Below are 27,639 nucleotides of genomic sequence, written 5' to 3'. Positions count from 1 at the left end.
CTCCCACTTGTGGATGCACGCAACACGACACAATCTGTGGAGACATGAGTCATCTGATTAGGTTGCCTGCCATTGGCATCGTGAACACGGCTGACAGGGAGATTATGCAGGTATGTGTGCAGGCGTGATCATTACGCCCTCTTGAGCCATTGCCATAAGTGCAACTGCAGCATTCCCTTCCAGGCCTGTGTTGCAGCTCAGGGTTAAGGACAGACTGCTAATTATCACAGGATGGGTTCCCATTCACTGTAGAGTACATGCAAGTATGAATGGCTGTATTAACCTGAGGTCCCCTGCTTGGAGCAATGGCTGCCTGAACTGATGAGCCCTCAAGTAGCACATAGTTCACTACCCCGCCCTCTCCCTAAAACCCCAGCACTGTCCAATCGCTCACCACATCCCACAGCCAGAACAAAGGAATAGCACAGTGGCTGCAGGGAGCAGCCCGGCCAGCAGTCCGCAAAGGGCACTACCCCACCCCGCAGGTCCAGGGCACAGCACCTGAAGGTCTCCAGGAAGCTCCCCAAGCGAGCAGCAAAACTCCAAGCCCTATCTTCAATCTACCCAGCACTCCAGGGACTGCAGCTCCATAAAACTAACCTCCTTATTCCTCTTCAACGCTGCCACGCCAACTCCAGACTTTTATATAGCAGCTATAAACCATGCCAGAGTGACATCACGCCAGAGAGATGGGTGAAGCTAACGAGAGTGGAGATTGTTGTTGCAGACCCGCTAATCAGATGGTAAGTTATGTAAATGCATGCAAATTCCCATTACGCTGATTTTCAGCGTGGTTCTGTCAGCGCCAGAAAACAGATTGGGAGACGCTATCGGGGCAGGAACGCATGCGTGAATCCTGCGATTCACGGCTGTTGTGTGATGCACTATCAATCACGATACGAGGACTCCAGCGAGTGAGTGAAATAACAGGCTTTTATTCACAAAGAACAGGAGTACACCCTTGTAGCTGACCTTGCCTAGACTGAGGCGAGGAGGAGGAACCATCACCTTTATACCTCGCTCTGGTGGAAAGGGTGGAGTCTCAGGTGGAAAGGGAGGAGTCTCGGGCCAGGTGCAGCATGGGTGTGTCCAGGCATACACATGTAGTTACAGTGGTTCACCACATTGTGCTGAAAGATTAGTGCAGCGGAGTGGGATAATCGCACCTCCCCCCATCTACATCCATCCTGGCAAACCCCGAATGTTGTAAATTTCAATGAGATGACCTATCTTTCACCAAATCCCTAGACAATACAGGCCCAGTTTCCTCGATCTCTCCTCTTAAGTCACCCACCATCCCAGAGATGAGTCTGTTGAACCTCTGTTGCATTCCCTCTATAGCAAATACATTCTCCCTTAGATAAGATCACAACTGTACACAATGCTCCAGGTGTGAGATCACCAAGGCTCAATGCAATTGCAGCAAGACATCTTTATTCCAGTACTCAAATCCCCTTGTGATGAACACACAATTTGCCTTCCTAATTGCTTGCTGCACCTGCATGCTAATCTTTAGTGCCTCATGATCTTAGTGAGGTCTAAAAAATAATGAGGGGTATAGATAAGGTAGATAGTCAACATCTTTTCCCAAAGGTAGGGGAGTCTAAAACTAGGGGGTATAGGTTTAAGGTGAGAGGGGACAAAAGGGTCAGAGAGGCATTCTTTTCACACAGAGGCAGGAACTTTACCGCACACGCGCCCCAATTCCGGGGACAGGCGAGGCTCGAAGAACGGCATCCTCTGTTGGCCTCGGGTGGGATCGTACGAACCTCGGGCAGACGGGCCGGTAAAATTCTGCCCAGAGGGGTGAGTGTCTGGAACAAGCTGCCAGAGGCAATAGTAGAGGCGGGTACAATTTTGTCTTTTAAAAAGCATTTAGACAGTTACATGGGTAAGATTGGTATAGAGGGATATGGGCCAAATGCGGGCAATTGGGATTAGCTTAATGGTAAAACTAGGTGGCATGGACAAGTTGAGCCGAAGGGCCTGTTTCCATATTGTAAACCTCTATAACTCTATGACACCTAGCTCCCTTTGGACATCAACACTTCCCAACTTCTCACCATTTAAGAAATACTCTGTATTTCTGCTTTCTTCTACCAAAATGGATAACTTCACACTTATTCACATTATATTCCATCTGTCATGTTCTTACCCATGCACTTAGCCTGTCTAAATCCCTTTGAAGCCTCCTTGCATCCTCCTCACAGCTCATATTCCCACCTCGTTTTGTGTCATCAGCAAATTTGGAAATATTACATTTGGTCCCCACAGCCAAATCATTTAAGTAGGTTATGAAAAGCTGTGGCCTAGCACTGATCCTTGCAGAGCCTCCCATTAGTAAAGTCTGCCACCCTAAGAGTGATCCGTTCCTTCCTACTCTGTTTTTTGTCCGTTAACCAATTCTCAAACCAATGATGTACATTACCTCCAGTCCCATGTGCTCTGATTTTGTTTACTAACCTTCTGTTAATAGTAATTGTTAGCATATGATGGAGGAATTATACAGCAACTTGTCTTTTACCTTCAGCAAGTTTATTATGCCTACAACCCAAGAGAGGTCAAAATGTGTAAATGCTTAATTGGAAATAAAGAGTGATAATAATAATAAACTATAAGCTCCAGCAGCAAACTTTGAGAGAATAGGCAATCCCCCAAAACCTCTATCTAGACCCCAATCACACAACATCTTTGCCCTGCTGTAAGGCTGCAAGACTTGAGAAAGAAAGTAGCATCGTCTGTGACCAATTCCTCTGTAAATCTTAGGTGCCTCAACGCTGCTGAGATGGGGGCAAGCGAAGAGCTCCCTGAAAACCACTGGTGGGTAAAGCCTTCAACGTGAAGCCCTCCTGTTCCTGCTCTGAATCTCCAAAGACACTCCCGAGTACTATGGGCGGCACGGCGGCACAATGGTTAGCACTGGGGCCTCACAGCACCAGGGACCCAGGTTCAATTCCGGTCTCGGGTGACTGTCTGTGTGGAGTTTGCACGTTCTCCCTGTGCTTGCGTGGGTTTCCTCCGGGTGCTCCGGTTTCCTCCCACAGTCCAAAGATGTGCGGGTTAGGTTGTTTGATTGGCCATGCTAAATGTGTCAGGGGGGTTAGCACGGGTAAATGTATGGGGTAGCGGGAATAGGGCCTGGGTGGGATTGTGGTCGGTACAGGCTCGATGGGCCGAATGATTCTTCCACAAACTTTGAGGCAGCAGGAATTAATCAAACACGCCTCACCTGGAAGTTGGATGGCTGGCCCTTTAAACATCACCAGCGGGGGTGGAGCTTGTGAAACTGAACGTATATTCAGCCGTGAACGGTTAGCATAGGCATTCACTGGACCTGCGCCATCCAGGTATCCAGGATGTGTGACAAACCAGCTGGATCAGTTGATTGGCGTCAGGATTTTCCAACATCGAAAGCTTCTGCTCATACACAGAATGTCAACGCTTGCATCCTTCCCAGCACGGGGTGCCACAGTGGATGGCAGCTCCGGACATGCAGTGTTGTCACTTTGAGCCATCTGTGGCGCCAGCACCAGCAACATTACAGAGCCCAATATCGTAGGCCTTATATTCATGCTGTTTCTATAACTGTACTGGCTGTAGAACATTAAACCATCAATCACTAGGACTAAAGGTCAACCTAAAGTTAATGGCATTAATGTGACCTAACTTTTAAACTCTTTTTGACTTCAAGAATGAATTTGTTTCATAAAACATCATTTTATATTAAAGTTGAGAAAACCTAGGAAAAAAAACTGATATGGGCACGGTGGCACAGTGGTTAGCACTGTTGCCTCACAGCGTCAGAGACCTGGGTTTGATTCCAGCCTTGGGTGACTGTCCGTGAGGAGTTTGCACGTTCTCCCCGTGTCTGCGTGGCTTTCCTCCAGGTGCTCTGGTTTCTTCCCACAGTTCAAAGATCGACAAGTTAGTTGGATTGGCCATGTTAAATTGTCCCTTAGTGTCCCAAGATGTGTAGGTTAGGGTTATTAGTGGGTTTACAGGGATGGGGTGGGGGTAGGGCCTAGGTAAGATGGTATGACGCGAGTCGGTGCTGAATCGATGGGCTGAATGGCCTCCTTCTGCACTGTAGGATTCTATGATCTGCTCCCTTTGTGCTGGTGCCTGAATAATCTCAATGAGAATGTTGAATGGAAGAAAACAGGGAGAGTATTTAACTATGGGAGCAATGAACAACAATTAGGAACTATCAAGGTTAGATGAGGTGGTGGAAGATACAATATAAAAAAGAGCTTTTAAAATGATGTCTCTTGAAAGAATTGAAAGTGATCTGGGGTGATTCACCATCCTTTTGTCCAACTACCTTGCAGGTAAGTATGTGATCTTTATTCACTTTCTCACCTTGCTAATATAAGGTGCTTGGACTCAACACCAATTTGTTTGCAAATTATTAAAGTTAACTTAGTATTGATACACTCAATTGGCCCATAACTTCCTGGCTTCCAGTGGGATTGGACGGGCGGGATACCACAGAGACATGCTGGGGAATCCCTCTGGGAAGTTCGCAGCAAAGGGTTTATGCAGAAATCATCCAGAAGCGCTACCTTCCCCGAGACAATTGAACTGCGGTAGGAACCATTTGAGAAAGCAATTTCAATCACCAACTTTGTGGGAGCAATTCTCCCAGCCCGCTGCACTGCTCTAGCAGCACAGCGGGCCAGGAGACATAAGCGGCGGCCGTGTAGCGGGCCACCGGATTCCCGGCGTCATCAGCTCCACGCCAGAATTCGGAGTGGAGCTGAATAAATTATTCAAATCTTCATTTAGACATAATTAGCTGGCCCCGGACTCGCTCGGGAGGCTCCCCAGAGTGTCGGGGGTAATGGGGGGGGGGGGGGGGGAGGGGGGGAGGGGTGCCCCTGGGCATTGCGAGCCTGGCCCAGTGGGAACCTTGGCATTGCCCATCGGGCATCAGGCAGTGTCAAGGTGGTGGGGCCTAATGGGGGCAGGGTCAATAGGGGCGGGGCCTCTGGGGGGAGATCGTGGGGGGGGGGGGGGGCTCATGCTACCACTCTGCATTTGGGATCGCAAGCAGAGGGATGGAGGCCAGCGATCAGGGCTGGCAACTGGGGTTTGGGGGTGAGGGGGGGTGGTGGCTGCATGGGGGGGGGGGGGGGGGTCGGGACTGCCAGGAGGGGTGGGTGGTAGATCGAGAGGTAGGCTGAGTCGGGGCCAATGCTGGCCTGGCCTGGTCTGGGAGAAGTTTAACAACACCAGGTTAAAGTCCAACAGGTTTATTTGATAGCAAAAGCCACACTTTTGTTTGCAAATTATTAAAGTTAACTTAGTATTGATATTCTAAGTCCAACGCCGGCATCTCCACATCTGGTCTGGGAGGCCAGTTATTGGGCCGTGGTGGGGGGGGGTTGGAGGGACAGCACTGCGGGGTCACGGGGCTGGCCAGCGATCGGGAGGCTGGCAATGCGGGGCTACTGCACATGTGCCACCGATCTCTATTCTGACAGATCGGCGCACGCGCTGTGGCCCACTCAGCTGCCGGTCTCTCCAGTGGGAATAGGCCCCGCCCACTGATTTTCATCGAGATACATGCTCGGGCTCTCTGTGCTGCAGAATGTGGGAGATTCATTTTGAAAATCCCGCTAAAAAATCCAGTGGGATTCACTCCAGTTTTTATGCGAATTCAGCGCTTAGAATTTTTTTGGGAGAATTCCACTCCATATGTTTCTGCCACTGATATGTTAACAGCTACTCTGAAAGAGTTAGAAGAAATAAAGGATCATATCTTCCTCAGAGTCACAACCAGTGGCAGATTGTCACTCCGTACAGACTCACCAACGCTAAAATGCTGAAGTGCCTGTGACCTTCCTGATTCAGGTCAGGTGAGATTCAGACAATGCCGTGGGTCCCTGATTCCAGTGGCAAAGTGTAAATGAGGCAGAGCGAAGGAGGACATGACCACTTTTTACAGTGCTAGCTGTCATAAAGCAGCTGAGTTGAAACGCCCCATTGAAAATAACAGGCCAAGGAGAGGTTAAGTTGACAGGGTGAGTGGGTGAGAATTCGGATGTTGGTTGTGGGGGTGGGGGTGGGGGTGGGGGGGTGCAGTGTTGGGAATGGGGGGGGTCGCTGGGGTGCATTGTTGGGAATGCAGGGAGTTGGACATCCGGCCCATGGGTGGGGGGAGGGGCGGGGGGTGGGGGTGTGTCAGACACTCAGAGGGCTCACAGATAGAGGAGGAAGTGGGGATAGTTAGGCTGGTTGGGTCGGGTGTTGTGTCGGGGGGAGGGGGGCAGGGGGGTGTAGGGTCGTCGTCAGGTCATGGGGGGGTTGGTTGCGGTGCTCAGCTCAGTCTGGGGATGGAGAATCCGGTGGGGGTGGGGAATACTGTGGGTTGGGGAATACTGTGGAGTGGGGAAAATGTGGGGGATGGGGGTACTTAATTTGGGGAATGTAGGGGACTGATTTTGAGGTTGTGGGTGTGTGGGGTGTCTCATGCGTGGCTTGGTCTGAGTGCTAAAAATACTTCTGTTGAAATTAGAAGTGCTTTTATTTCTTCTTACTCTTTCAGAGTAACTAATGGTGTAACACCGGCAGAACTATCTGAAGTCAGCGATTTAAATGACTTTGTCAGATGATTCATAGAACAATTGTATAGGAGATGTTAATCCTTCTAGACAATTGTTGCATAAACCCTTACCTGGGAGCTTCTGAGAGGGAATCCCCAGTGGAGCTTCAGGGAACTCCCCAAATCCAATGCTGGGGAAGCCAGGGAGTTACTCACCTTAAAAGCACTGCTAACTTTACCGTAACTATTTTAAATACCCAGATGGAGTCCTGCACAGGTCACACTCCCAGCATCCAGAGGACCCCTATTCACAATGGATTCCCTTTCCTTCCTCACAACCTGAGCCCCCCCCCCACCCATCAACTAGCCCTCTGACCTGACCCTGACATCACAACTCAACCAACCCAACTCCCACCACTCATCAACCTGACCCTGAACCCACACTCGATCCTAACCCCCTCCATACCCGACGCCTACCCACCACCCTCCTCCCCTCCGATTGACCTCCTCTCAAGTGTCTGATTCCCCTCAATGTCAGACTCCCCCAGCCCGCTGTCCGAACTCTCACATCCTGTCCCCTCAATGTCCAAACCCCCACAACCTATTCACTTGCACCAGACCTTCTCTTTGGCATGGTATTTTCAATGGTAGGGCAGCACGGTGGCACAGTGGTTAGCACTGCTGCCTCACAGCGCCAGGGACCCAGGTCCAATTCCAGCCTCGGGTCACTGTCTGTGTGGAATTTGCACGTTCTCCCCGTGTCTGCGTGGGTTTCCTCCGAGTGCTCCAGTTTCCTCCCACACCCCAAAGATGTGCAGGTTAGGTGGATTGGCTATGCTAAATTGACCCTTAGTTGTCAGGGGATTAGCAGGGTAAATACGTGGGGTTAAAGGAACAGTGCCTGGGTGGGATTGTTGTCAGTGCAGGCTCGATGGGCCAAATGGCCTCCTTCTGAACTGTAGGGATTCTATGATCCAATCAAACTTTCATTTAAACTCACCTGCATTACGGCAACTAGTGCTGTAAAAAAAGGGTTATGCCCTCCTTTGCTTCACTTCTTTTTCACTTGGACAATGGAGCTAGGGAGCCTCTGCACTAGCCGAATCTCATCTGGCCCGAGTCAGGGAGGTCGGGCCTGACCGGAACTTCAGAATTTCAGCACTGGTAAATCGGTGATTGCCACTCTGACGGAGTCATGGCCCGGTACTGTCTAAAGTAATAAATGAAGTTCCCTGCTTTTGCTCTGGATGGAGCTTGTTTCTCTCTCGCTGAAAGAAAGTTTATACTAAATGTCTTAATAGGGCTCAAGTCATGGCCAATTATCTATTAAAAGAGTTGCTTTTCATGTCCTTAGTTGATCTCTTGATCATTGTGTTATTTTAATATTTGTGTTATTATCTACTGTACTATCTGGGAGACAATTGATCCGATATGTAGTCATCCTTACAGACAAAGCTTTCTTTAGCTAAATGTCAGCCATGCCCTCAAGAATTCTGTGAAAAGGCAACTTACCCATCTTAGTTCCAGCTGTAGTGTAAGTCTACCAGCCATTAATAAGCGAAAACGAAACACAAACCTTAATGATTTGAGCTCAAACACATCAAAACCCTCGATGCCGAAACATGTAAAAATGACCAAGATATTCAGCAGCCTGTGGAATTTTATGACAATCCATGCTCTAAACTCAGTCACACAGTAATGTGGAACATCAAACATATTTTGCCACTTTACACCTGTCAGGTTCAATCTTGATTGCTAATACCCCATTACTTTGAGGTGTCACAAAGTATACAGAGTTGGGAAGGGATCTAAGAGCAATCCTAGGATTTGTATTACAGGAAAAGTGGGGTAGAAGCCACACCAAAACTAATGTATGGGGATATCCCTTGTTTCTCCTGTACATGGTTACATCTACACTCCACTCACAGTGTTGATGTAGCCACAAGAGGCAGTCCTGCTTTCAGAAGCAATGCTGTAATATATAGAGGGCAGTGTGGATGATAAAAAAACAGCCACCATCACACCAGGTGATTGTGTTCTTTGCTATTAGATACACAGTAACCAATCAGACGATCCCGACTGTGCAGAAGGAGTCCATTCGGCCCATCGAGTCTGCACCGACTCTCCCCGACAGAGTATCATACCCAGGCCCCTTCCCCCACCCTATCTCCGTAACCCCACACATTAACCATGGCCAATCCACCTAACCCGCATATCTTTGGAGTGTGGGAGAAAACCGGAGTATCCAGCTTGCAGACAACGTGCAAATTTCACACAGCAGTCACCCAAGGCTGGAATCGAACTCGGGTCCCTGGCACTGTGAGGCAGCAGCGCTAACCACTGTGCCACTGTGCCGCCCTTTCCTTCTGATATCCTGGTCTGTGTTGAGAATCAAAGAGTCCTGACTTCCGAGCGAATGTGTCTTGTGCAGGATTTACTGCCAGAAAGATTTACTGTTGTGTCTTAGCTCTGTAGTCTAAATGGAACAAGTTTGTCACCAAAGCATATTGCAGAACTAGCCAGTGGAAGCACTCAGCTTTATTTTATCTTCAGATGCTTGTGTGCACCAATAACAAATTACTTTTGAGGGCTGGCCAACTGGATGAGAAGGGAAAGCAACTCAATGTTAAACCATTGATTTGCCTTCATTCTTGTCCTTGTCTGGCAAACTAAGATTGCAGATGGCGAGGACATCTGTCTGAAGCATGGGAGGTCCTCTTAAATATGTAGGTCATGCTCTTATGGCCCTAATGCAAGGTTGTTTTCTAATGCCTGAGCAGAGGAGCAATGATGGCAGCCTCACTATTCCAAACCTACTGGCTTCGAAATCAAGGGCCAAAAGAGGCCCAAAAACGCTCATTGATAATTTTTCTGTCCCCTGACAGGCCAGGAGCAGCGTGAACGTTTCTCTGGGCCATACAAAATACATTGGGCTTCTCCCATGCTGGGCTGGGGATTTCCTCCTGAGGGGGAATCTAATTGAAACTTACAGAATACTGAGAGGCCGAGATAGAGTGGACGTGGAGAGGATGTTTCCACTAGTGAGAGAGACTAGAACTCAAGGGCACAACCTCAGAATGAAGGGACGCTCCTTTAAAACTGAGATGAGGAGGAATTTCTTCAGCCAAAGGGTGGTGAATCTGTGGAACTCATTGCCACAGAGGGCTTTGGAGGCCGGGTCATTGAGTGTCTTTAAGACAGAGATAGATAGGTTTTTGATCAATAAGGTGATCAAGGGTTATGGGGAGAAGGCAGGAGAATGGGGATGAGAATCATTTCAGCCATGGTTGAATGGCGGAGTAGACTCGATGGGCCGGATGACCTAATTCTGCTCCTATATCTTATGGTCTTATTTACCCCACGCTTGAGCTCCTGCTCGCACCCATCAGCCAAGTATTGATTCATGCAGCTTTATACAGGAGTATAAATATGGAACTAAGGCTCAGGAGCTAAAATCACATCAGACCATGGCATGCATTTGTCACTTTTCCGAGGAACCCATTCTCCTCCCATTCCCCCTCCATCTCATGCATTGATCTCACCCTGAGCACAATCTGAGCCATATGTACATCTGGAATACAATATACAGTTTTGGTTTTGAAGCAATTCAGAGGAATTTCACTCAACTCTATTCCTGGGTTAAGGGGTTTATCTTATGAGGAAAGATTGAACAAGTTGGGTCTATAGCCATTGGAAGTTAGAAGAATGAGAGGTTATCTTATTGTAACATACTTCGCAGGTAGCGCAGCGGGCCTGGAAATGTGGGGGGGTGGGGGTGGGGGGGTGCTGTAATGGGATTCGGGACCAGCGTCTGACCAGACGCAATTTTCCTGGGCCATTTTCTATGGTGTAATCAGCCCTGTCCTGGAAACAGCGCACAGCTGATTACCATGTTTAAATGCCAATTTCCATGTCAGGGCATGGATGGGTAGGTGGGACTGGGATATTATAGCAATTACTGAAACATGGCTAACGGAGGGACAAGACTAGCAGCTCAATGTTCCAGGGTACAAATGCTATAGGAAAGATAGAACATGCGGTAAGAGAGGAGGGGGAGTTGCACTTTTGATTAGGGAAAGCATCATGGCCGTACTGAGAGGGGATATATCCGAGGATTCGGCCACTGAGTCTATATGGGTAGAACTGAGAAATAAGAAGGGTGAAATCACTTTGATAGGGTTGTACGATAGGCCCCAAATAGTCGGCGGGAAATTGAGGAGCAAATATGTAAGGAGATTAGATAGCTCCAAGAAAAATAGGGTGGGAATAGTAGGAGATTTTAACTTTCCCAACATTGACTGGGCCATCCATAATATTAGAGGGTTGAATGGAGAGAAATTTGTTGAGTGTATTCAGGAGGAATTTCTCATTCAGTATGTGGATGGCCCAACTAGAGAGGAGGCAAAACTTGACCTCCTCTTGGGAAATAAGGAAGAGCAGGTGACAGAAGTGTTAGTAAGGGATCACTTTGGGACCAGTGACCATAATTCTATTAGTTTTAAGATAGCTATGGAGAATGATAGGTCTGGCCCAAAAGTTAAAATTCTAAATTTGGGGCAAGGCCAATTTTGATGGTATCAGGGAGGAACTTTCAAAAGTTAATTGGGAGAGTCTGTGGGAAGGCAAAGGGATGTTTGGTAAGTGGGAGGCTTTCAAAAGTGTGTTAACCAGAGTTCAGGGTAAGCACTTTCTTCTTAGAGTGAAGGGCAAGGCTGGCAGAAGTAGGGAACCCTGGATGACTCAGGATATTGAGGTCAAGAAGAAGAAGGAGGCACATGACATGCATAGGCAGCTGGGATCAAGTCATAGAGTCATAGAGGTTTACAGCTGGAAACAGGCCCTTTGGCCCAACTTGTCCATGCCGCCCTTTTTTTTTAAACCCCTAAGCTAATCCCAATTTTCCGCTTTTGGCCCAGATCCCTCTATACCCATCGTGCCCATGTAACTATCTCATGGATTCTCTTTGAATCCCTTGAAGAGTATAGGGAGTGTACGAGTAGAGTTAAGAGAGAAATCAGGAGGGCAAAAAGGGGACACGAGATTGTTTTGGCAGATCAAGCAAAGGAGAATCCAAAGAGCTTCTACAAATACATAAAGGGCAAAAGAGTAACAAGGGAGAGAGTAGGGCCTCTTAAGGATCAACAAGGTAATCTATGTGCAGATCCACAAGAGATGGGTGAGGTCCTAAATGAATATTTCTCATCAGTATTTACTGTTGAGAAAAGCACGGATGTTAGGGAACTTGGGGAAATAAATAGTGATGTCTTGAGGAGTGTACATATTACAGAGAAAGAGGTGCTGGAAGTCTTAAAGCGCATCAAGGTAGATAAATCCCAGGGACCTGATGAAATGTATCCCAGACATTGTGGGAGGCTAGAGAGGAAATTGTGGGTCCCCTAGCAGAGATATTTGAATCATCGATAGTCACGGGTGAGGTGCCTGAAGATTGGAGGGTGGCAAATGTTGTACCTTTGTTTAAAATGGGCTGCAGGAAAAACCCTGGGAACTACAGGCCAGTGAGCCTCACATCTGTGCTGGGTAAGTTGTTGAAAGGTATTTTGAGAGATAGGATCTACAGGCACTTAGAGACACAAGGACTGATTAGGGCAGTCAGCATGGCTTTGTGAGTGGAGAATCATGTCTCACAAATTTGATTGAGTTTTTCGAAGGGGTAACCAAGAAGGTAGATGAGGGCAGTGCAGTTGATGTTGTCCACATGGACTTTAGCAAGGCCTTTGACAAGGTACCACCTGGTAGGTTGTTGCATAAGGTTAAATCTCACAGGATCCAGGGTGAGGTATCTAAATGGATACAAAATTGGCTTCCTGACAGAAGCCAGGGGGTGGTTTCAAACTGGAGGCCTGTGACCAGCGGTGTGCCTCAGGGATCAGTGCTGGGTCCACTGTTATTTGTCATTTATATTAATGATTTGGGTGAGAATATAGGGGGCATGGTTAGTAAGTTTGCAGATGACGCCAAGATTGGTGACATGGTGGACAGTGAGGAAGGTTATCTCCAATTGCAGCGGGATCTTGATCAATTGGGCCAGTAGGCTGATGAATGGCAGATGGAGTTTAATTTAAATGCGAGGTGATGTATTTTGGTAGATTGAACCAGGGCAGGACTTACTCAGTTAATGGTAGGACGCTGGGGAGAGTTACAGAACAAAGAGATCTAGGAGTACGTGTTCATACTCCTTGAAAGTGGAGTCACAGATAGAGTGGTGAAGAAGGCATTCAGCATGCTTGGTTTCATTGGTCAGAACATTGAATACAGGAGTTGGGACATCTTGTTGAAGTTGTACAAGACATTGGTAAGGCCGCACTTGGAATACTGTGTACAATTCTGGTCACCCTATTACAGAAAGGATATTATTAAACTAGAAAGAGTGCAGAAAATGTTTACTAGGATGCTACCAGGACTTGATGGTTTGAGATATAAGGAGAGGCTGGATAGACTGGGACTTTTTTCTCTGGAGCGTAGGAGGCTGAAGGATGACCTTATAGAGGTCTATAAAATAAAGAGGGGCGTAGACAAGGTAGATAGTCAATATCTTTTCCCAAATGTAGGGGAGTCTAAAACTAGAGGGCATAGGTTTAAGGTGAGAGGGGAGAGCTACAAAGTGTCCAGAGCGGCAATATTTTCACACAGAGGGTGGTGAGTGTCTGGAACAAGCTGCCAGAGGTAGTAGTGGAGGCGGGTACAATTTTGTCTTTCAAAAAGCATTTAGACAGTTACATGCGTAAGATGGATATAGAGGGATATGGGCCAAACGCGGGCAATTGGCATTAACTGAGGTTAACTTAGAGTTAAAAAAAAAGGGCAGCATGGACAAGTTGGGCCAAAGGGCCTGTTTCCATGCTGTAAACCTCTATGACTCTATTAGCGAGCCTGGGACGGTATTGGTGGGGGGCGGGGGGTGGCAGTGCACGTGCGCCGATCTCCCTATGACAGATCGACACATGCGCAGTGGCCCGCTCAGCGCGCTGATGCCGGTCTCTCAGGTGGGGTTAGGCCCCGCCCCCACTCCTTACCAGCATAAATCCCCTGGCGGACTCTGTGATACACAGAGTGCCGGAAATCCACATGACTAATACGTCCAAAAAAAGGTCACTTAATTTCTTTTTGGGAAAATCGCCCCCATAAGGTCTGGAGAGAGTTTGATAGGGCCGTTACCTGGAGGGTGTTTCCACTTGTGGGAAAGACTAGGACCAGAGGACACAGTATAAGAATAAGAGGTCGACCCTTTAAGACGGAGATGAGGAGAATATTTTTCTCTCAACGGGTTGTTAGTATTTGGAATTCTCTTCCCCAGAAAGCAGTGGAGGCTGGGTCATTGCATTTATTCAAAACAGAGTTAGACAGGTTTTTGATAAACAAGAGAGTCGAGGGTTATGGGGCAGATAACAAAGTGGAGTTGAGACCACAAGCAATCCATGGTCTTATTGAATGGTGAAGCAGGCTTGAAGAGCTGCATAGCCCACTCCATGTTCCTCTGTATCCATGGTCCCTGCATGGCCCAGAATTTCCAGGATCTCTTCAAATGGAGCAGACACGACCTTTAACTTCCAATTGGTGCAGATCAAGTGCTCTCATGGAAATAGAAAACGCTGGAAACACTCGGCAGGTGAGGCAGCATTTATAGAGAGAAAAAGCAACATTAACATTTCAGGTTGCTGAGCTTTCATCAGACTTGTATGAAGCCAGAAATGTAATGGGTTTTAAGTAAATACAGAGGCAGAAAGAGGAGCCTGACCAAGCAAGAACAAAAGGTCTGTGCTAAGAGGGAAGGCAGAAGAGATGAAAGAATGATGGCGCAAGTCACAAGGGGATGGTAATATGCAAGTAAAGGAACAAAAGATGTATCGAGAGGAGGCATAAATGTCAAGAGCAAAATGACTACCAACAGCTGCTGTCCCAAACAAGGAAGCAGAGGTAATGATCTGAGTTTGTTGTACTCGTGTTGAATCCAGAAGTGCTTTATTGAAAGACGAGATACTGTTCCTTGAACTTCATTAGAACAGTGTATCAAGCTGAGGACAGGGAAATCTCAGCGGGAATTAGCGGGAGACTTAAAATAATAGACAACTGGAAGTTTAGGGTCATGCTTCATAAAATCATAGAAACTTGAGGAAGCCCATCCACCTTATCATGTCTGTACTGGCTTCTTGTTAAGGCATTTTGCTAATTCCCAAACCCGTGATTTTTTAATGAATAATTTAATACGTTCCTCATCCTCAATTATCTGTTCAACTCCCTTTTAAAATTATTTCTGAAATCACCTTGTGTCACCTTTTCAGATCCCGACAGCTCTCCAAGTGGAAAGAATTCTGGACATTACCCCTCTAGATCATTTTCCAATGATTTTAACCTCTAGTTAGTGCTCGCCTGACAGAATTTTTTTTTTCTATTTGCGCTGTCATAACTTCTCATCATCTTGAAAACCTTCCATTAGGTCACCCTCCCCATTCCAAGAAGGACAAAATGAACTTTTCCAATCTCTCCTAATAACTGAAGTGCCTCATCCTGGTAACATCTCTCCTCCGTAGCCATAAATGCTGTCGTAGATGATTGGATCAAATGGGCTGTTTCTGTGCTCTGGACTCTATGTAACTCTGTTAGTTTCCCTGGACCTGGTGCTGGGAGTGACTCATAATACTCCAACTGAGACCTAACCAGAGATTTATAAAGATACAGCATGATCTCTTTGCTTGACTTTTATATTCTGCTGCTTTATTCATAAACTCATGTCACCTCTGTGCTCTTTTAATTACCATATCAACTTGTCCTGCAATCCTTTTCATATTTGTGTACATCAGACACCTCAAATCCCTGGAGAGATATTACCAACGTTGCCTCTGCAAAATCCTGCAAATCCACTGGCAGGATAGGCGTACCAATGTGAGTATCCTCTCCCAGGCCGATACCCCAGTGCCGAGACACTGGTCATGCTTGACCAGCTGCGATGGGCAGGCCACATTGCCTACAGGTTTTGATTTGATTTATTATTGTCGCATGTATTAACATACAGTGAAAAGTATTGTTTCTTGCGTGCTATACAGACAAAACATACCGTTCATAGAGAAGGAAAGGAGAGAGTGCAGAATGTAGTGTTACAGTCATAGCTAGGGTGTAGAGAAAGATCAACTTAATACGAGGTAGGTCCATTCAAAAGTCTGACAGCAGCAGGGAAGAGCTGAATGGTCTAAGTTTCCTCAGTTATGCCTGCAGGCCTGACACAAGATTCCCGAAACAAGTGTTCTACTCTGAGTTTTGCGATAGTAAACGATCACTAGGATGGCAGAGGAAATGCTACAAGGACATTCTAAAAACCTCCCTAAATAAATGCAACATCGCCATCGATGGTTAACTAACAGAAAGCAAAGAGTGGGGGATAAATCGATATTTTTCTAGTTGGCGATCAGTGGCTAGTTGATGGGAAATGTTCATCCTGGAGTTCAGTTACTAGTTGTGTACCGCAAGGATCTGTTTTGGGGCCACTGCTGTTTGTCATTTTTATTAATGACCTGGATGAGGGCGTAGAAGGATGGGTTAGTAAATTTGCGGATGACACTAAAGTCGGTGGAGTTGTGGACAGTGCGGAAGGATGTTGCAGGTTACAGAGGGACATAGATAAGCTGCAGAGCTGGGCTGAGAGGTGGCAAATGGAGTTCAATGCGGAAAAGTGTGAGGTGATTCATTTTGGAAGGAGTAACAGGAATACAGAGTACTGGGCTAATGGTAAGATACTTGGTAGTGTGGATGAGCAGAGAGATCTCGGTGTCCATGTGCATAGATCCCTGAAAGTTGGCACCCAGGTTGATAGGGTTGTTAAGAAGGCGTACGGTGTGTTAGCTTTTATTGGTAGAGGGATTGAGTTTCGGAGGTCATGTTGCAGCTGTACAAAACTCTGGTGCGGCCGCACTTGGAGTATTGCGTACAGTTCTGGTCGCAGCATTATAGGAAGGATGTGGAAGCATTGGAAAGGGTGCAGAGGAGATTTACCAGGATGTTGCCTGGTATGGTGGGAAGGCCTTATGAGGAAAGGCTGAGGGACTTGAGGCTGTTTTCGTTAGAGAGAAGAAGGTTAAGAGGTGACTTATAGAGGCATACAAGATGATCAGAGGATTAGATAGGGTGGACAGTGAGAGCATTTTTCCTCGGATGGTGATGGCTAGCACGAGGGGACATAGCTTTAAATTGAGGGGTGATAGATATTGGACAGATGTCAGAGGTAGGTTCTTCACTCAGAGAGTAGTAAGGGCGTGGAATGCCCTGCCTGCAACAGTAGTGGACTCGCCAACATTAAGGGCATTTAAATGGTCATTGGATAAACATATGGATGATATTGGAATAGTGTAGGTTAGATGGGCTTTAGATTGGTTTCACAGGTCGGCGCAACATCAAGGGCCGACGGACCTGTACTGCGCTGTAATGTTCTATGTTCTATGTTCTAGTGGTGTGCCTCAGGGATCAGTGTTGGGACCGCAATTGTTTACAATTTACATAGATGATTTGGAGTTGAGGACCAAGTGTAGTGTGTCAAAATTCGCAGATGACACTAAGATGAGTGGAAGAGCAAAGTGTACAGAGGACGCTGAAAGTCTGCAAAGGGATTTGGATAGCCTAAGTGAGTGGGCGAGGGTCTGCCAGTTGGAGTCCAATATTGGTAAATGTGAGGTCATCCATTTTGATAGGAATAACAGCAAAATGGACTATTATTAAATGGTAAAAAATTGCAGCATGCTGCTGTGCAGAGGGACCTGGGTATCCTTGTGCAAGAATCACAAGGAGTTGGTTTGCAAGTGCAGCAGGTAATTAAGAAGGCAAATGGAATTTTGTTCTTCATTGCTAGACGATGGAGTTTAAAAACAGCTAGGTTATGTTGCAGCTGTACAGGATGCTAGTGAGGCCACACCTGGAGTACTGTGTACAGTTTTGGTCTCCTTACTTGAGAAAGGATATACTGGCACTGGAGGGGGTGCAGAGGAGATTCACTAGATTTGTTCCGGAGTTGAGAGGGTTGGCTTATGAGGAGAGACTGAGTAGACTGGGGCTATACTCATTGGAATTCAGAAGAATGAGGGGAGATCTTATAGAAACATATAAGATTATGAAGGGAATAGATAAGATAGAACCAGGGAAGTTGTTTCCACTGGCGGGTGAAACTAGAACTAGGGGGCATGGCTTCAAAATAAGGGGGAGCAGATTTAGGACTGAGTTGAGGAGGAACTTCTTCACACAAAGGGTTGTGAATCTGTGGAATTCCCTGCCCAGTGAAGCAGTTGAGGCTATCTCATTGAATGTTTTTAAGGCAAGGATAGATACATTTTTGAACAGTAAAGGAATGAAGGGTTATGGTGAGCGGGCTGGTAAGTGGAGCTGAGTCCACGAAAAGATAAGCCATGATCTTATTGAATGGTGGAGCAGGCTTGAGGGGCCAGATGGCCTACTCCTGCTCCTAGTTCTTATGTTCTTATGACACGTGGGAATCGCTTGCCTTAGAACACACAAACTGGAGAAGAAGCGTCCACAAAGGCGTCAATCACCTCGAGCATCAACGGGTGGAGAACGTGGAGGCAAAGTATAAAGAGCAGAAAGAGAGCGCAGAATCCAGAGTGTGCCACCCACCCACCTCATCAAGCACCCCCTGTCAAACCTGCGGCAGAGCCTGTGGCTCCAGGATTGGACTATTCAGCCAGCGCAGAACCCACCTCCCAGGAGTGGAAGCAAGTCATCCTTGACCCCGAGGGACTGCCAAAGAAGACTTGTGCAGATGAACATCTGTTAATTTTATATTAATTGTGTTTAATTATATGCAGGTGGAGGGTATTAATTGGGGTTTCACTTGAGCAGATATGAGGCACTCACTGAAATAAATGGACGGGGGGGTGACAGTTAAGTTAGGAGGTGTACATTTATAAATGTTTCACTCTATAAATAAAGGTTGAACTGGGTAAAGATTGGCTCCGGTACTACTCTTCACCGCTCTTGAATATAACAACACCCATGTCTCTCTGCTCATCCACACGTTTGAAAATCAGGCTATTTATGGTATACTCTCTTTCCACATTAATCCTGACAAAGTGCATAATTTCTCCACATTGGACTCCATGCTTTTGACCATTTCACATTTGCAGACCCTGTTGAAATTTGGGGATAAAGGGCTTCTTCCCACTGTGAGAAATTGTAGCCCAAAGGCCCTGAGGCCAGCAGCTGGTCTTGCTGCTGTAGATATCTCAGAACTGTAACTGCCCTTCTGTTTCTGCCCCTGTTACCTGGCACAAGACCCTGTCAGATAGCAGCTCTGTGGTGGTGTAACTGGACCATGCTAATGATACGTTTTCTTAAATTCCGGCATTCTGCCTTTTCAGCATACAAGAACATAAGAAATGATGGGGAGATGCCAGCATTGGACTGGGGTGGGCACAGTAAGAAATCTCACAACACCAGGTTCAAGTCCAACAGGTTTATTTGGAATCACAAGCTTTCAGAGTGCTGCTCCTTCTTCAGGTGAGTGGGGAGGTGGGTTTACAAACATGGCATACATAGACAGAGACACAATTGCAAGATAAATGGAAGTAGGAGTTGGCCATTTGGCCCATTAAGCCTGCTCCACCATTCAGTAAGGTATGGTTCAACTTCTAAATCAATTCCACATCCTATTCCTTCTCCCTTGATTTCCTTAGTGTCTAAAAACCTAATGATCCCAGTTTTGAATGTGGAATTGGAAAAAAGGTGAGTGATTTGAGGAGGGTTGGGTGAGGGGCGGGGGTGTGGGAAGTGCAAATGGGACATCAGGAAACTTGGCATACAACTCTCTCCTGAATGATTCCTGGGTTTATGAAGCCATTCCATTCAGACACCATTCTGGATCATAATAACTCTTTGTACTTCTGACATCATCTTCAACTTGCACTTTACTAGTTTGCCCTATATCCCTTTGCCCTAAAGCTTTCCTACACTTTCAGAGGTGCTGAATCTCAAATTAGCTACTCATGTCTTTGTGTTCTGTTGACTTAAGTGAAAAGCTAAAAGATCCCATTGCACCATTCTGCAAATAGTGACCAATATTCCTGGCTCAAAGGCAGCACAGTGGCAAGCACTGCTGCCTCACAGCACCAAGGATCCGGGTTCAAATCCAGCCTCGGGTGACTGTCTGTGTGGAGTTTGCACGTTCTCCCCATGTCTGTGTGGGTTTCCTCCGGGTGCTTCAGTTTCCTCCCACACTCCAAAGATGTGCAGGTTAGGTTGATTGGCCCCTTAGTGTCAGGCGGACTAGCAGGGTAAATACATGAGTTTATGGGGATAGGAGCTGAGTGGGATTGGTTATAGTGCAGGCTCGATGGGCCGAATGGTCTCCTTCTGCACTGTAGGGATTCTGTATTTTGAATTTGTGCATCAATTTAACCTTTACAAGTCAAAGTTCCCTCTTCGTGGCATTCTTTCAAGGATGAAGAGACATTTTTTTTCCCAAATCTTTCCTCATAACTCAGCCCTCAGGAAATATTGACTGTTGTCAAGCAGCGTTGAGAACCACGGCAGTTAAGTGCCTTCATCGCAAACTCAGAAAGATAAGTAGTTCCATGATATATTTAATTATTTTACCAGGTCAAACAAGGGTAAGAGGGAGCCACACCTTCCAAGAAAGCACTGTGCTACACTTGCCTGCCACTTATATTCCCATCCCAATACTGAAATGCTTCCCACAGCTTATCTTCTGGAACTGCCAAAATAACTTGGCAGTTCCAGAAGGTTCTTTACAGTTCAGTTTTCACCTCTACATTTGCTCTCTGTCTTACTTGCATGGAAACCAAGGGAAGTCTCAACTGTTAAGTAATTGCTTGTTTCATACAACCACCATCTTCATATTTTAGTGCTTAGTTTAGTTTTAGTTTATTTATTAGTGTCATAAGTAGGCTTATATTAACACTGCAACGAAGTTACTGTGAAAATCCCCTAGTCGCCACACTCCGGCGCCTGTTCGGGTACACTGAGGGAGAACTTAGCACGGCCAATGCAACTAACCAGCATGCCTTTCGGGCTGTGGGAGGAAACCAGAGCAGCCGGAGGAAACCCACGCAGACACGGGAAGAACGTGCAGACTCCACACAGACAGTGACTCAAGTCGGGAATCGAATCCAGGTCCCTGGCGCTGTGAGGCAGCAGTGCTAACCACTGTTCCACTGTATATCTGCTAATATCTGAGTTGTTCTATATACAACCATGGCACTCTCATTAAGTGGAGATACTGGCGTGGTGGATGCCCAGGCCTCTTCTGTGTCTGACAGGCTATCACTCCTCATTGCTCCAAAATGCAAGATGTGAGGGAGTCTCAGTGAGATACCTTTATGTTCTTGTCATAATGAACAGAGGCAAAAATAGGAATCTCACAGTGGAAGGCATCAACGTACACATGGAACCAGAATACTGAAACAAATAATCCAAAAACAAACACCAGGGGGCTGAATTTTCACCCTAAGGTGGGTAAGGGAATGGAGATGGGGGGGGGGCATGTTGGCAATTTCACTGCCAACCGCTGTTTTGCTTTGCTGGCATGTTCCCACCTCTGGCCTAATTTCAGAGCTGTGGTTTGCAAGGATTGAATCACACGTCGCCTGCGCAGGTCCACCGATGTAGCTGGTGGGGCCATTGACAGAATGGTGGCTGACTCCCGGTGACAGGCCAGGGGTTAGGGGAACACAGAATGCAACTGGCAAAGTGCGGATCCACTGGGCTGTGAAGGCTGTAGCGGCAGGATATCCTCTGAAGGGATATCCCCTCCACAATGATGGCCTGACTGATGTGGCCATGGTTCATTTTAAGCTTCTTTTGAACTTGTCAAAGAACACCACAGATCGTGTGCCACCCTGAATTGATGGGGCTCCTGGAGGCAGCCTCTTAGTTTCTCGCCTCTGGTAAAGTTGCACAGGTGGCTCAGCATCAGGACCCGGAAAAGGTCCCATCCCTCATTTATCAGCTAAAACAGTAATATTCCGTCCCCTCCATGGCCTTGTCCCTCACCTCCACCACCTGAGAACTCTATGTTCCTCTAACTCTGTCCTCTTTCGATCCTACACAACCTTTAGTCCCACCATCAGCAGCTGACCTTTCAGCCATTTTGGCCCAAGGATCTGGATTTCCCTCCCCAAACTGTTTGATCTCTACATATAGAATCCTATTGTGCAGAAGGAGGCCATTCGGCCCATCGAGCCTGTACCGACCGCAATCCCACCCAAGACCTATCCCCATAACCCCATGCATTTACCCTAGCTAGTCCCCCTGACAATAGGGGCAATTTTAGCATGGCCAATCCACCTAACCCGCACATCTTTGGAACGTGGGAGGAAACCGGACCACCCAGAGGAAACCCACGCAGACACGGGGAGCTCATGCAGACTCCACACAGACAGTGACCCAAGCCGGGAATCGAACCCGGGTCCCAGGTGCTGTGAGGCAGCAGTGCTAACCACTAAGACGCTGCTTAAAATCTATTTCTCGGTCCTAATGTCTCCCTCTTGGCTTGGTGGAAAACTTATTCTGTTTTAGAATCATAGAATCCCTACAGTGCAGAAGGAAGCCATCAAGGCCGCACCCACTCTCTGACAGTATATCTTACCCAGGCCCTCTCCCCCGCCCTATCCCAGTAATCCCACACATTTTCCATGGCTAATCCCCCTAACCTACACATCTTGGGACACTAAGGGGCAATTTAATATGGCCAGTCCACCTACCTTGCACATCTTTGGACTGTGGGAGGAAACCAGAGCACCCGGGGGAAACCCACGCAAACACGAGGAGAATGTGCAGACTCCACACAGTCACCCAAGGCCAGAATCAAACCCAGATCCCTGGCACTGTGACCCAGTGCGAACCACTGTGTCACAGTGCCACTTTATAAATGCATGTGCTTGCTGTTGTAAAATAAAGAACTTGCATTTATAGAGTGCGGCTTGTATCCTTGGGATATCCCAAAGCATTTCACAAACAATGACATCCTTATGAACTGGAGTGCGATGAGGATGTAGACACAACAATGCCTCACAAACAGCAATGAAGTCAATGGTCCGATAATCTGATTTAGGTTGAAGGATATATGTTGATATTAATTTTAGGATATCCCCTGCTATTTTATGAATAGTACTTGAAATAGGTAATACAAGGGCTCTACATCAACATCCATTCAAAAAAAACAGCTCTTTGAACAACACAGCACACTGCCAGTGCTCAAATGCAGGAGTGAAAATTGAACCCATGATCCTCCAACATGGGCTAAAGTGCTACCACTATACCAAGGCTGATACCTTTTGGGTCCAAGTACTGTTTTTCCAAACACTTTTTGTGATAACCCCCAGGACTTGCATGGGGAATGACTGATTGACCAATCTTGTTGGGCCAACCAAATAAACTAAAACAAGGGGACAAATTAAAAGGGGCAGCTCCCCAAAAAGAGGGGGAACCGCCCGAACCAAAAATCAAAGGAGAAAGGAAACTTAAAACATTAAATCAAAAGGTGATTATCGGGATTTATAATACACCCCAGCCCCTGCGGTGCCCAGCAGGCGCGGAAGGCATCAACTGCGCCCGTGGACACCGCATGCTCCCTCTCCAGGGACACCTGGCCGCAAATATAGCCGCAGTAGAGGGGCAGTCAGGATGGACGACCCCATCAATCGCCAGCTGTCTGAACCTGTTTATGGCAAGCTTCTTACTGTGTTTACCCCAGTCCAATGCCAGCATCTCCACATTATGGCAAGCTTTGCCAGGCCCAGGAGCAGGTTCACGAGGAGGTCGCCCTCCCGACCCACCCCTCTCCGCACCGGATGTCTGTAGATCAGAAGCGTGGGACTGAAGTGCAAACAAAACATCAACAAAAGGTTTTTGAGGAAATTAAAAAGGGTGTGTAGTCTATAACATTGAATGTAGACATGGTCCACGGACTCTACAAGGAAATCACTGATTGACCTTGCTGTATTTCTTTCGATACCAATCAAGTAAACGAACTCAAATTAACTTAGGGACAAAGTAAAAGGGGCAGCTCCCCAAAAGGAAGGGGGGAACAGCCCGAACCAAAAACAAAGTCGAAAGGAAACTTAAAACGTCAAACCAAAAGGTGATTATCGGGGTCGATAATACACCCCAGCCCCTGCGGCGCCCAGCGGTCGCGGAAGGCATCAACCGCGCCCGTGGACACCGCATGCTCCCTCTCCAGAGACACCTGGCCGCGAATGTAGCCGCGGTAGAGGGGCAGACAGTCAGGATGGACGGCCCCGTCGATCGCCCACTGCCTGGACCTACTGATGGCGCGTCTCGCCAGGCCCAGGAGCAGGTTCACGAGGAGGTCGGCATCCCGACCCGCCCCTCTCCGCACCAGGTGTCCGTAGATCAGGAGCGTGGGACTGAAGTGTAAACAAAACATCAATAAGAGGTTTTTGAGGAAATTAAAAAGGGTGTGTAGTCTATAACATTGAATGTAGACATGGTCCACGGACTCTACAAGGAAATCACTGATTGACCTTGCTGTAGGACTCATAGAATAAGAGTTAGAACATAGAACATAGAACATAGAACATTACAGCGCAGAACAGGCCCTTCGGCCCACGATGTTGCACCGACCAGTTAAAAAAAAACTGTGACCCTCCAACCTAAACCAATTTCTTTTCGTCCATGAACCTATCTACGGATCTCTTAAACGCCCCCAAGCTAGGCGCATTTACTACTGATGCTGGCAGGGCATTCCAATCCCTCACCACCCTCTGGGTAAAGAACCTACCCCTGACATCGGTTCTATAACTACCCCCCCTCAATTTAAAGCCATGCCCCCTCGTGCTGGATTTCTCCATCAGAGGAAAAAGGCTATCACTATCCACCCTATCTAAACCTCTAATCATCTTATATGTTTCAATAAGATCCCCTCTTAGCCGCCGCCTTTCCAGCGAAAACAATCCCAAATCCCTCAGCCTCTCCTCATAGGATCTCCCCTCCATACCAGGCAACATCCTGGTAAACCTCCTCTGCACCCTCTCCAAAGCCTCCACATCCTTCCTGTAATGTGGGGACCAGAACTGCACACAGTACTCCAAGTGCGGCCGCACCAGAGTTGTGTACAGTTGCAACATAACGCTACGACTCCTAAATTCAATCCCTGGTGATTGGTAATTACCTCAAGCCCTTTATAAAACAGGCCCCTGAGTGGGTCCATTATTGTATTGTCCCTGTTGGGACCTGTTTGTTTTCACCATAGGCTTGTGGTTTTGCTTTACTTTATTTTATACAATAAGACATATTTCCTTTATAGCTGACTCCTGGCGTTATTATACTTTTTCCAGCTGGTCCACTGCTAAAAGATTGAGAGGAAAATCTATCTGACAAAACACAAGGCGACACTGATATTGCACATTTAGTGTAGCGTATATGTTTCTGGTCACCATGTTGAATGGAAAGGTGGGGAAAGTCATACTAACAGATAGAACTGAATAGGTTGGTCTTTTCTTTAGGAAAAAGACTGAGCGGTGACTTGGCAGAGGCTAAGGAAACTCAGCATGTCTGCTACGAATCTCACCAACCTTTACAGATGCACCATAGAAAACATCCTTTCTGTTTGTATCACAAATGAGTCCTGCTCTGACCAAGACCACAAGAAACTACAGAGAGTATGATGCCCAATGACGCAAACCAGCCTCCCATCCATTGACTTTATCTACACTTCCCGCTGCCTCGGCAAAGCAGCCAGCATAATCAAGGACCCCATCCACCCCGGACATTCTCTCTTCCACCTTCTTCCGTCAGGAAAAAGATACAAAACTCTGAGGTCACGTACCAACCGACTCCAGAACAGCTTCTTCCCTGCTGCCATCAGACTTTTGAATGGACCGACCATACATTAAGCTCCTCTTTCTCTACACCCTACCTATGACTGTAACACTACATGCTGCACTCTCTCCTTTTGTTCTCTATGAATAGTATGCTTTGTCTGTATAGCTTGCAAGAAACAATAGTTTTCACTGTATACCAATACATGTGACAATAATAAATCAAATCAAAAGATCCCTAGGATTGTGAAACAGTTTGATGGGACAGATGCAGAGATGTTTCCACTTGTGGGGGAGGGGGGGGGGGGTGAGGGGGTGGTGTATAATAACCTCATCGTAAACCCAACAGGAAATGCAGACTTCTTGATTCAGAGAGTGATGAGAAACAAAAAAAGTAATTGAGGCAAATACATCGAAAGCGGGATAAAGAGGGGGCGGATGTGATGATTGAGTTAAAGGAGGCGGGGAGAGAGGAGTCAGGCACGAACCTTTGGGCCAAATGGCCTGCCTCTACACTGTGTAATCCAGCTAATAACATGTTTAGTCTATCATTTGCAGACGTCTTTCAGTCTGTCCCCTAGCCAAACTGGGGAGGGGGGTGGAGTTGGTCATTGTCTGGACTGGGCTCAATGTTCTCTTTCCTGCATTTCAAGTTCCGTACGGGATTAGCAACTATGTGTGCACTCCCCCCCGCCAAATATAATAATTTCACCATTCTGTACTTCTCTCTGGCAAATCTCATGGGGCTATAAGTTCCGCCCAGCGGCACATAATGCTTCTGCGTGCGTGTAAAGTCAGACTCCAGTGGTTAATGCACCTCCCCCCTCCAATTTATGATCATCTGTGAATTTTACCATCAAGCCACAGGAGAATGGTGTGGGAGAGAAATAATACAAACAGGGTAACTTTAGTCTGTATTGTATGGGGGGGGGGGGTGTTCTGGGTTCTGAGATTTCGGGGAGAAAAAGCCAAACTTTTTTGTTTTTTTTGCAGGGATATTTCTCTCTCTGAGCCCTGGAGACAGGGTTTCCAGCGTCAATAAACGCGCGTCACCCAGTAGCTGGGATCCGCCCAGCCCATTGCGAGAGGAGGCGGGCGTGGAGCGCGTCCTTCCCCCAGACAAAGCACCGGGGGCACGGCACAGCGGGGCTCACTCCAGCCGCAGATAGCAATCCCTGTGAGCCAGACAGCGGCCAGTCCCTCAGCAAAAGGGAAGAGGGAGAGAGAGAGCGAAGGAAGATCCCTAATACACAGATCCAGGCTCCATCCCTGGCCATGTCTGCCTTCGCCTGTCCCGACTACTTCGCCGCCGAGTGCCTGATGTCCATCTCCAGCGGGGCGGTGGTGCACCTCTCGCCGGCTCCAGAGGAGGAGGAGGAGGAAAGTTCCGAGGTAACTTCCAGCGAGGACAAAGAAGTCAGCGACACGCTGAAAGAAGGCGGTGGAGGAGGCAACCTGCTGCTGGTGGCCAGCATTCTGACCGACCTGCAGAAATGCCGCCCCATGTCCTCCAACTCTGAGAGCAGCAACTCGTCCTCGGCCGAGAGCCTGGAGAGCGGCTACACCACCCTGTCCGAGGGGGGCGCCGGCACCCCCAGCCTGGGCGCGGCGAGGCCGGAGAAGCGCAAAGCCAAGCGCTCGGACAGATGCGCCGCCCTGAAAAGGCACCAGTGCTACTTCGCTGGCTGCGACAAAGTGTACGGAAAATCCTCCCATCTGAAAGCCCACATGAGGACTCACACAGGTACGGACGGAAAACTTTACCCCCCTTCCTACCCCACCCCCAGTTCTTTTAAAAGTTGTCACCTACATTTGGTGCCCTGATTATTCCACCACTTTCCCTCTTTGTCCATTGGCATTCTTTAGTCTTTTGTTAACACGCCGCTTTGCTAGTGGGGGTAAGTTAATGGCGATTAACTGTCGTGGGTGTTTCATATGGATGTCCTTTTTTTTCTTGTTTTAACATAGGAGCGGTGCTCCTTCCCTCCACTTTACCAAGACTGGTTTCAATGTTTTTGAAACGCCACCCTTTTAGTTTGTAGGACAAACCAGTTTTAATCGTAGCTTTCAGAATGTCTCTCCCCCCGCGGCCGCCGCCTCTTGTAATTCCGAGAAGGGGAGGGGTCGGTTAGACAGTGAGGCTCTGGGTATTAAATGTATCATTAATGGATTCAGTTGTTGCTGAACAGGGGAGAAAAAAGGGGAAGTGATATTTTAGAAGTGGTTCTGTGTTCGGGGGCTGGCGTTTCAGGGGTTAAGTTTTCACTGGGCTCTGCATGTACC

General features: G+C 47.4%; 1 protein-coding gene and 1 long non-coding RNA gene across 2 annotated transcripts in view; one reads left to right on the top strand and one right to left on the bottom strand.

Annotated features, from left to right (window-relative positions):
- LOC144479530 (uncharacterized) overlaps positions 1-27,639 on the bottom strand; it is a 202,246-nt gene that overhangs the window by 114,729 nt on the left and 59,878 nt on the right. The gene's annotated exons all lie outside the window — the stretch shown is intronic.
- Positions 26,444-27,639, top strand: part of LOC144479529 (Krueppel-like factor 16) — a 15,907-nt gene continuing 14,711 nt past the window's right edge. Inside the window, exon 1 of the mRNA XM_078198316.1 lies at positions 26,444-27,100. Coding sequence (XP_078054442.1) covers positions 26,632-27,100 — 469 coding nt within the window. The 5' untranslated portion in view covers positions 26,444-26,631. The remainder of the gene's footprint in view (positions 27,101-27,639) is intronic.

The sequence above is a fragment of the Mustelus asterias genome, chromosome 26 (genome assembly GCF_964213995.1).
Source record: "Mustelus asterias chromosome 26, sMusAst1.hap1.1, whole genome shotgun sequence".
Lineage (NCBI taxonomy): Eukaryota > Metazoa > Chordata > Chondrichthyes > Carcharhiniformes > Triakidae > Mustelus > Mustelus asterias.
Note: the sequence above shows the minus strand (reverse complement) of the source record. Positions and strands in the feature narration are given on the sequence as shown.